General features: G+C 59.1%; 1 protein-coding gene across 1 annotated transcript; it reads left to right on the forward strand.

Moving 5' to 3' along the window:
- Positions 1 to 84: 84 nt before the first annotated feature.
- Positions 85 to 8,534, forward strand: LOC112961535 (BPI fold-containing family B member 4-like). The gene is made up of 15 exons (XM_026056843.1): positions 85 to 193; positions 852 to 1,425; positions 1,958 to 2,062; positions 2,432 to 2,575; positions 3,024 to 3,084; positions 3,668 to 3,728; positions 4,295 to 4,386; positions 4,785 to 4,997; positions 5,271 to 5,324; positions 5,876 to 6,046; positions 6,249 to 6,316; positions 6,519 to 6,561; positions 7,657 to 7,720; positions 8,181 to 8,257; positions 8,511 to 8,534. Exons 1-15 carry the CDS (start codon positions 85 to 87, stop codon positions 8,532 to 8,534), a joined length of 1,860 nt encoding a protein of 619 aa, XP_025912628.1.
- Positions 8,535 to 9,065: the final 531 nt, after the last annotated feature.

A 9,065-nucleotide genomic window follows, 5' to 3' on the forward strand; every position in this document is an offset into this window, starting at 1 on the left:
CATCCAAAGCTCCCTGCTGAACGTGGCTCCGACGCAGGGCAGTTTCGGTCCTCCCAGCGCTCAGCCGTGCCCAGCGGAGCCAGCATGCTCGAGGCGCTGAGCGTCGCCAGCCTGTGCGTCCTGCTGGCCCCGGCGCTGAGCCAGATGTCCAGGGACGCCGTCCTCAGGATCAATAAAGGTGTTCTAAGCGATGGTGAGTCGACGAGCTTCCTCCTCGCGGGACCCCAGGAAAAGGGGACGATGGTCCTTGGGGCTGACACCGTCGTACTGGCAGGAGCCCAGAGGCCTGGGAGGGGAGGGGAATGCCACCGGGAAGTGACACAGCACGAGGCTCGCGTGCAAAAAAACCCTGAAACCAAACCGAGTTTTTTTCTTTTTTCTTTTTTTAATGAAAATTTTAGCTGGCTGGGCTCCTAGAAGGAGCAAGCACAGACCACCTCTCGGGGGGGGGTGTGTGTGTGTGTGTGTAAGCCCGTCTGAGGCCTGCCACGTTGCACCGCGCTTCATCTCACGCTTTTAGGATTTAGCAGCGCACAACCCCAGGATGGTGCAAAGCCGTTTTCCAGAGAGGCTGCAGACAGACGCCTCCGAGCTGCCTCTCGTCCTGGTGTTTAAAAGATCCCAAAGCCCCTTTTCTGTCAAAACACCAGCAGAGAGGCAGGAATTAGAATGGTGATATTAGTGGAGAGCGCAAACCCCTGCACAACCCGCGCTCGAGCAACGCGGCACCTAACCGTGCGCGCGCGGGGATGGAGGCAGCGCGTCGTTCCCGGCTGAAAGCAGCTCGTAGCGGCTGCAAAAGCAGCAAGAGCAGCTCTGGGCTGCAGGCTGACTGTGTGCAATGTCTCCAGCTGTTGCAGGCTCCTTCCAGCAAAGCAACGCTCTCCAAGGCGCCCTGGGCAACGTGCCGCTGGGGAGCGGCGGCGCCGCCGCGGACGGAGGCGGCGGGCTGCTGGGCGGCCTCGGCGGAGGTCTCCTCGGGGGTGGCGGAGGTGGTGGCCTGCTCGGTGGTGTTACTGGTGGCTTACTGGGTGGCAGCGGCGGAGGGCTGCTGGGGGGGCTCACCGGTGGCCTGCTCGGTGGAGGGGGCAATGCCGGCGGGGGTGGCGGGATGCCTGGTGGCTCGTTCGGCGGAGACGCTTACGGAGGAGTCCCCAGCGGCATGCCCGGTCCCAGAGGCTGGCCGGCGGCCGGCCGCGACATCCCAGGAGGAGACGTCCCCGCTGGGGTGGCCGGAGGAGCTCTAGGACCGGGAGGTCTGCTCGGGGACGGGGGCGTCCTCGGCACCCTGGGGGTCCTCGGCGGCTCCGGCGGCCTCCTGGGCAGAGGAGGGCTGCTGGGCTCCGGCGGGCTGCTGGGCGGCGGCGGCGTCCTCGGCGTCCTCGGCGAGGGAGGCTTGCTCAGCACCGTCCAGGGGCTCACCGGGTAAGGACGCGCAGCGCGCAGCTCTCTACGGAGCGGGCGGGCGCTGAACGCGGTTTAGGGGGAGCAATAGCAATGTTTCAGCGGGTGCTCAGCTTTGGTTCACAGCCGATGCTTCTCCGGCATGAACGTTGCCGGGAAAGCCACCTAGTTTTGCATTGACGGCTGCAAAATAGTCTCCTGAGCTACACAAGGGAAGGTTAAAGGTAGTTGAATAACGTTGCCCATTGGCAGCGCGCTGGGCCGTACGTCAGCCCCGGGCAGCAGGGCCGCGGTTTCCAAGCCAGTGCTCAAGCTGCTGCCAAATTTCCCATGTAAACTCTTGGTTACATGAAGCACAGCGCTGGGCAGAAGAACACGCAATAGCAAGGTGAATAGACAAAAGCACCTAGTAAAAGTGGAGAATAACCCAAGAAACCTTGGTGGCTCCTGCCATTCCTTGTCTGGATGGGCTCGGCCATCCTGGGAGCAAGCCGCAGGGCCGGCAGCGGAGCTCGGACCATGACCGCCCCCCCCCCTTCCCCGTGTGCCGCAGGCTGAGGATCGTTGAGCTGACGCTGCCCAAGGTGTCGCTGCGGCTGCTGCCCGGCATCGGCGTCCACCTGAACCTCTACACCAGGGCGTCCATCAGCGCCAAGAGGTAGGTCGGGTGAGCGCCCGCTCTGCTCACCGGACCCCGATGAAGGCACTGCACGGGGCAAGGGTGTCCCCAAGCGCTGGAGTGACAGGGCACCGTGGCCACCAAGCCGTGATGGATGGCCCATCCTTGGCTTGCTTCGGTCAGAGGAGATCGGTGTCCACCCCGATGGGATGGCAAAGAGGTAGGCGGCTGTGGGAGAGGCGTCCTCCTGCAGCACCAAGGATGAACGAGTCCCCCTGGCCACCATCGCACTGGGCTGGTCCCCGAGCCACCGCGGAGGGGCCGAGGCCGCTCTGTCCCCTTGCGGGCAGCTCCCGCTCTCCGGGAGGACGCGATGGCCCTGAAGGTTTTCCTTTCCCTCTCGCACAGCCTCCTGGGTTTCCTCGACATCGCGGTGGAAGTGAACATCACGGCCAGAGTGCGGCTCACCATGGGCGGCACRGGTTACCCCCGGCTGCTGGTGGAGCAGTGCGACACCCTCCTCGGCGGCATCAAGGTCCGGCTCCTGCGCGGGTAAGCGCCCGACCTCGTGCCGTGCCCCGGCCGGGTTGTCAGAGCTCCCACCGCGTCGCCCGCTGTCCCGCTGGGGACGAGGGTCTGCCCAGCACATCCCCGGCAGCGAGGCGGGACCGCGCCAGCCCCAGCCGCTGGCTCCCTCCTGCAGCTGCAATGATGGCAGTGCACAGAAACCGCTTAGGCTGAGGTTTCTTTTTCCCCTTTTCATTTAAGGAGACTATATAGTAATACATAAAAGGCAGCAATACATTTCCCACTGGCTATTTTGGGATGCAAATTAGACTTATATCTCATGCAAAATCTAAGCATACATGATGCACTTTGCTGCCGCAAGCGTGTTGCTCCAGGAAGTCTGCTCTGGATAATATTCACAGGGAATTGTTTAACAAGACTCATTTGCTTTGCAGCAGGGTTTTTTTCATGGTGCTCCTGTGTTTTTCCACAGCTTGCTCCCAATTGTGGACAATTTATTGGCAAGTGTCCTGAACAGACTTCTTCCTACACTGGTAAGTCTGAAAAAAACCTTCATGGTGCAGCTTCACAGAAGCAGAGTCAAGGTCCAGCTTTGGTGTCATCTTTGCACAAGTTAGTTTGGGAGGTGATTTATCCCAGGCTGCCAGCAGGAGCGGGGCCGGGTGCCCAGGGGCTGCTGCGCCTGTCCCGGTGGTTTGGGATCAGTGGGGGACACGGACACATCACTGGGGACAGCTGCTCCTTCCTTTGACGTTCAAGGCCAAAGTGCCTCGTGCGGGTCTACGCCAGCGCCCGGGAGTTTCTCATGATCTCCTAGACCCCGTTACGGGTTCGAATCTCTCCCTTCTCCTGCAAACCCCGGGATCTCTCCAGCCTGCCCGCATAGGCTCCTAGGACCCCGTCCTGGCCCCGCTGCTCAGACACGCTGCAGGGTGCCGGGGCCGGACCCCGCGCTGACACCAGTCCAGCAGCATCGTGGCATTGCAAACGGAAGGTCTGAGCCCACGAGTCGGGCGCTCCCATTTCCCGGTGAAAATGAGGCACAAATGGGCTGCTGGTGCGTGTCCTCGTCCGGCTCCGAATGCCAATTCGCCACCTCTCCCGTACCTCCTACAGCTGTGCCCGGTAGTTGATGTCGCCCTGGGCCTCGTCAACGACCAGCTGGGGCTCGTGAACTGTAAGTCGTTTTTCCGTGCCTTGCCCTCCTCCCTAGCACCCATCCCTGCCCTTGGCTCGGGCCGTGCAATGCCTGCAACGCTCCTCGCCCCTGTGCACCCCGGACGGCAAGAGCGGATCACCTGGCTCCGTCCCACGGACCCGAGGCCCCACTCAGAGCTCAGACCCTGCACCCAGACGGCAGCCGTGGGGCAGACCCCCAGCTCGCACGGGACACGTGTCCTCATCCTCCTCCTGGCCCAAATCTGTCTTTCCTCGGTCTTTAACCGCTAACCGAAGGGCCTCTGCGTGCGTGGAGGTGGGCACCGATGGGGGGCTGCGAGCTCGCCCCTCCGTTTCCAGCAGGGGCAAGTGTTGCTCCTCAGGGCCGTGCTTTTGCCTGCAGCGGGACTGTGCGGCGCAGGGCAGGCGCTTGGACCCCGTGGGCGAAGCAGCCCCGTGCGCAGGCTCCTGCTCTGAGTCCCCCTGCAATCTAGGGGCTTTTCCAGAAGAAAAGGAACGGATGGGGAGGTGGGAGCTGCGCCCCAACTCAGTGGGCAACCGCTGATTCGTTTTCTCTCCACCCAGCGCTGGTGCCCCTGGGTATATTGGGAAGCGTCCAGTACACCGTATCGAGCCTTCCGCTGGTAACCGGCCAGTTCCTTGAAGTAGATCTGAATGTAAGTAAGTCCTGTGGGGTTTTTTTCCTTGCATTTCTATGAAGGTGTTGTGGGGTTTCACAGCGGTGCTGCAGTTTGGGAATGGCTCCTTGGGTCCCTGGGTCTCAGAGCAGGCAGCTCCGAGGAGCAGCTGGCTGCTGCAGAAGGCTCGCAGCGAGCGTGGGTCCACGTGCTCTGCTCTGGGCTTGGCCCCGCTGCGGCCACGGGAGAGCGCAGCCGGGGTCTGCGCTGCCGGAATTTCTGCAGGAGGAAACGTCAGGGAGTCTGACGTGGGCTGGTTCTATGTGTGGTGATTTCACATCGGGGGGGGGGACCTTAAGTTAAGCGTAAAGGCAAGTATCATTGCAGCCTTCTGCAATGTTTTGAAAGGTTTGAACTTTCTTTCCCGGTGATTGCAGACTGCAGTCGGGCAAATAGCAGGAGGCGTGGTTGACTACCCTCTGGGAAGACCAGAAGCTGTCCCCATGCCGCCGAAGGTGCCCATGCCTCCACTGCCACCGATGCCGGACACCAGCTCCTCACAGCTGGGCCTGTCCGTGAACTTCCTCAGCTCAGTGCTGTCGGTCCTGCAGAAGCAAGGTGTCCTGGACTTAGACATCTCCAACGGGATGGTGAGTACAAAGTCCCCGGGACGGGGCCAAGGAAACAATGCCTAGCTTTGGAGTTCAGAGAGATTAAGGGTGGTCGCCAAACTGGTCTTGCTTTGCGATGCTTTAGCATGTATTTACCATTTATCAGGAATTCTGCTATCTTGAGCAAAAAGAGAGAGGCAGAGAACTGTCTGGTAAAGGCCCCAGGTGCATTACTGTGCCAGAGTAGGAGATATCTATTGAAAATCATCACACACACACTCCAACGCAATGTCTCCTTCTTGTCCGTAACAGTTTTCCGGGCTTCCACCGCTAACAACATCGACCCTTGGAGCCCTGATCCCTGCGGTGAGTGCGATCAGCTTCCACTTTATACTGCAAACAATCTGGTAAGAGAAGAAATATCCAGAGACAGGGGAGCTCTCCCTATCTCTCCTGCTCAGAGGCCTCTGACTCAAATCTCAGAGTCCTGTGGACTTGAAAGAGCTTTGAATTAGGTTGAAAACTGAAAGCTGCAGCAGGCCAGAGCCTGGTTTATCACCCTGTTCTCTTGCACCTCTCCTGGGTCACAAATGAGCCTTGTAGCTACCCGTACACATCTGCCTGGGTGAAGGGGTTGTCTGTGGTCCTCCGCGCTGGACAAGGCGTCCTGACCTGGGCTCTGAGCTTCCATGGTGGTTGAGCTCACAGCTGGCTTGAAATCACTTAAATCGACTGGGATACAGCCTGGCTGGACTGGAGTAAAGCTGGCCCCCATAGAGCTGCGCTGGCTCCAAGTGAACACTGACCTAGTGGGCAGCTTGCTCTCTGATTCATACTTGCTGGCTTGTTCTGCCTGTTCAAGTGTCAACAGCACGCGTGCTCCTGCCACCAAACACTCTCCCTTTGGATGTTGACAGGTTTTCGAGGCATACCCTGAGCCACAAGAATTGCTGCTGAAAGTTGCGGTCCCTGAAGCACCCGTGGTGACCTTAAAGAAAGACAAAGGTGTGATCCAGCTCAGGGCTACAACGGAAGTGATGGTGATCCATCCAGACGACATCCAGAAGTCCCTCTGCCTTCTGAATATTGTGTGTATTAAGGAAAAACCCATGCAGAAATTCCTCCTTTGGCGAAACAGTTGCTGCCCATCCTCCCCTTCCCCTCTCCCCAGATGCAGGGGGTGCCTGTAAACATGGACACGCATCTGTGGTGGAAAAGCCCATGTTGTAGACTGGGGCAAGGCCTGGCACAGCCAGCTCCTGTCCTGACCTCTCTGCTGTCTGCCTGCAGGATGCTACTTTGTTGGCCCAGTTTTCTGTTGAAGACCAGAAACTGAAGATCAGCGCCAGCCTTGAGAAGTAGGTGTTAAATTGGTGTCAGTTTGTCGCCAGTCACATAGGATGATGACAGGCTGCTCTAACGCAAGCCCGGGGGTAGTGAGGTGGGACCGTTCACAAGGGTCTATCCTGGGCTGGGTGCGGATGAAGAAACCGGTAGAATTGGACCATCAAAGGAACTTCCTTGAATTTTACTCACTTCTGCTGCTTTTTTTTCCTGCAGAACTGAGCTCTCCTTGGCATCTTCAACCATTGGTGATTTTGATGTAAGAACACGGCCAGCTTCAGCAATATGTGAAATCTGTTGTGGGAAGCAAAGTGCTGATAGATATTGGTTCAGGAGAAATAAGGGCCGATTATGGTGTAACTTTTGTGTCATACTTTTAGTAGAAGCTTTCTTTCACTCCGGAGATGGATTTTTTTCCATGGATGATCCATTGGCAATTTTCAGGCAAAATCCTGTAAATCTGTGTGTGTGAAAAATAGTTACGGGAAATAGGAGAACAATCCCTATTACTGACATCAGGATACATGGGGCCAGAGGTGAACAAGCAGGAATTATCTGTATTTAGCAGTGAGTGTATTTATGTTGCACTGTGGGTAGCTGAGAAGCACAGCAAATTAGCCTGGGCATTGCCGCACGCGGCCGCGGCTGACGTGATTTCGATATCCGAGCTCCACGGGGCCTCCGGCCACAGCGTGGCACGGCACGGCACAGCATGGCACAGCATGGGGCAGGTGATGTACTTCATCATCCACTTTAATTCCCAGGCAACTCCTGGGCCCCAGCCAGCATGCTCACATTAATGCAGCAGGGAGGAATGTCCTCTGGGAATAGGGGTTCCTTCCTCGGTGGAAGGTTTTGTCTGATTTGTCATTCTTCATCAAAAAAAAAAAAAAAAAAAAAAGAGAGGTTTTTGAGCCCCTCGGTCTATGCTTAAAATATTCTGCACGTATCCATGACATCATTGCCTTGTGAGGCACCTGGGGGAAGGCATGTCCTGGTGTTTTGTAGGGGACAAAAATCAAAATCCAGGAGCAGTCTCGCGGTTCTCCTTTCCTAGGTTAACTGGAGATAAGGTGCGCTTGGTTTGCAGGGTGGTTAACTGCAGGCAGCTTGTAGTGCCAGCTGGAACAGCTCTGCAGAGGGGCATCATTTTTGGACTATAGGTTGACCATTAAATGTTTAAAGAAAGGTCCATGTCCTGCGAACTTGGGGATTTGCACTAGGCGGGGGTGGAGCTGGAGCACCAGGCTCTGGCTTAGCCGGTGCGAGAGGAGCAGCTCCGTGAGGCCGGGTCCGGGTCCGGGTCCGGGTGCGGGGCAAACCGGCGGCGGGGCTGACCCTCTCCTTGCTGCAGACCTCGCTCCTGGAGATGCTGGTTGGCAAGATTTTCGATGTCGCCTTCCTGCCTGCGATGAACGGTAAGGATGCTTTGATTCCTCAGCCGTGTATTCATTTATGCGAGACCGTGCGCCACACGACTATTTTATGTATTTTTAATTTACCTCAGCTATGTACAACAGGAGCCAGTGGAACTAATTTGCACTAACAATGGCGAGACTCATTTCGGGTGACAGAGTGTTTGTCGGGAAGGGAACAAAGGCGTAAGGAAACAAAGGCCCCGGGAAACGGGGCTGTTCGCCGCTTGCCAGGGCGCTGGCAGGTGACGCCTCCCCACCCACGGCGATAAGTAGCGCTAAGTTTTGCCAAAGCCCTGCGGCCTCCGTGACCCGCAGCCCTCCAGGAAGCCGTGCTTTCGCTGAAAGGAGGGATGGGAACAAAAGAAGGACAGTTTCAGGAGACAAAACCCGCAGGAGGAGAGTTTAAGTAGCCATCGGGGTCCCTTTGTGCCGGGTGCTCAGGGACGGTTCTGCCCCGCAGGCATCCTCGGAGGAGGAGTTCCGCTCCCGAAGCTGCTCAACATCGACTTCAGCAACGCCGACGTGGACGTCGTTGAGGTAGGTGCCCCGGCGGCCGGCCGGGCGCGTGTCCCGGGAGCATCTCCCGGGAGCGTCCCGCTTCCGGGCGAGGGGGCTGCGGGGGCCGCCGGCGTGGGAAGCGGTACCGCCAGCGTGGGAAGCGGTACCGCCGGCGTGGGAAGCGGTACCGCCGGCGTGGGAAGTGGGTACCGCCGGCGTGGGAAGTGGGTACCGCCGGCGTGGGAAGCGGGTACCGCCACGAGCTGAACGCCGCGCCCCTTGGCTCCGGCAGGACCTGCTCGTGCTGTCGGCGTGAGCTGGGATGCTGCACGGAAACGGAGCCCCGCGTTTCGCACGTCGTCCGCCGGCGAGGCGCCCAGTCCAGCCCGGCCTGGGGGCACCGCGCCGCCTCGCGCTGAGCACGGCGGAGCGAGTCCTGCGGCCCCGGCGCGGAGCAGCCGCGTCCTGCCCGCGCTGCTCTCAGCACAGGCTCACGGGAAGAAAACGCGGGTTTCGTTGGCCGGGGCCTCGGGGACGCGCGGAAAGGCGTGTGTGTGTTCTTCGCGGTCTCGTGCTCAGCTCTAATAAAGCTCAGCCTTCCCTGCAGCCGCAGCGGTGCCTCGCAGCCTGCCCAGCCGCGCGGATAACGAGCCCAAGACGGGCGATGGAGAGACCAAGGGAGGTCGCGATTCCGCTCAGACCCGCAGCCTGCCGCCGTCGCCGGGTTATGGGCTGCAGGGCTGGGGCGGATCTTTCCTTAGATCGGGGAGGAAGTGCCGGTGTTTAGGGATAGGTGTTGGGGAATACGCCTGGCCAAAAGAGGCAGGGTTACGGCTCGCCTCGGGAA

This window comes from Apteryx rowi, unplaced genomic scaffold (genome assembly GCF_003343035.1).
Source record: "Apteryx rowi isolate R43461 unplaced genomic scaffold, aptRow1 scaffold_0, whole genome shotgun sequence".
In the NCBI taxonomy this organism is placed as follows: Eukaryota; Metazoa; Chordata; class Aves; order Apterygiformes; family Apterygidae; genus Apteryx; species Apteryx rowi.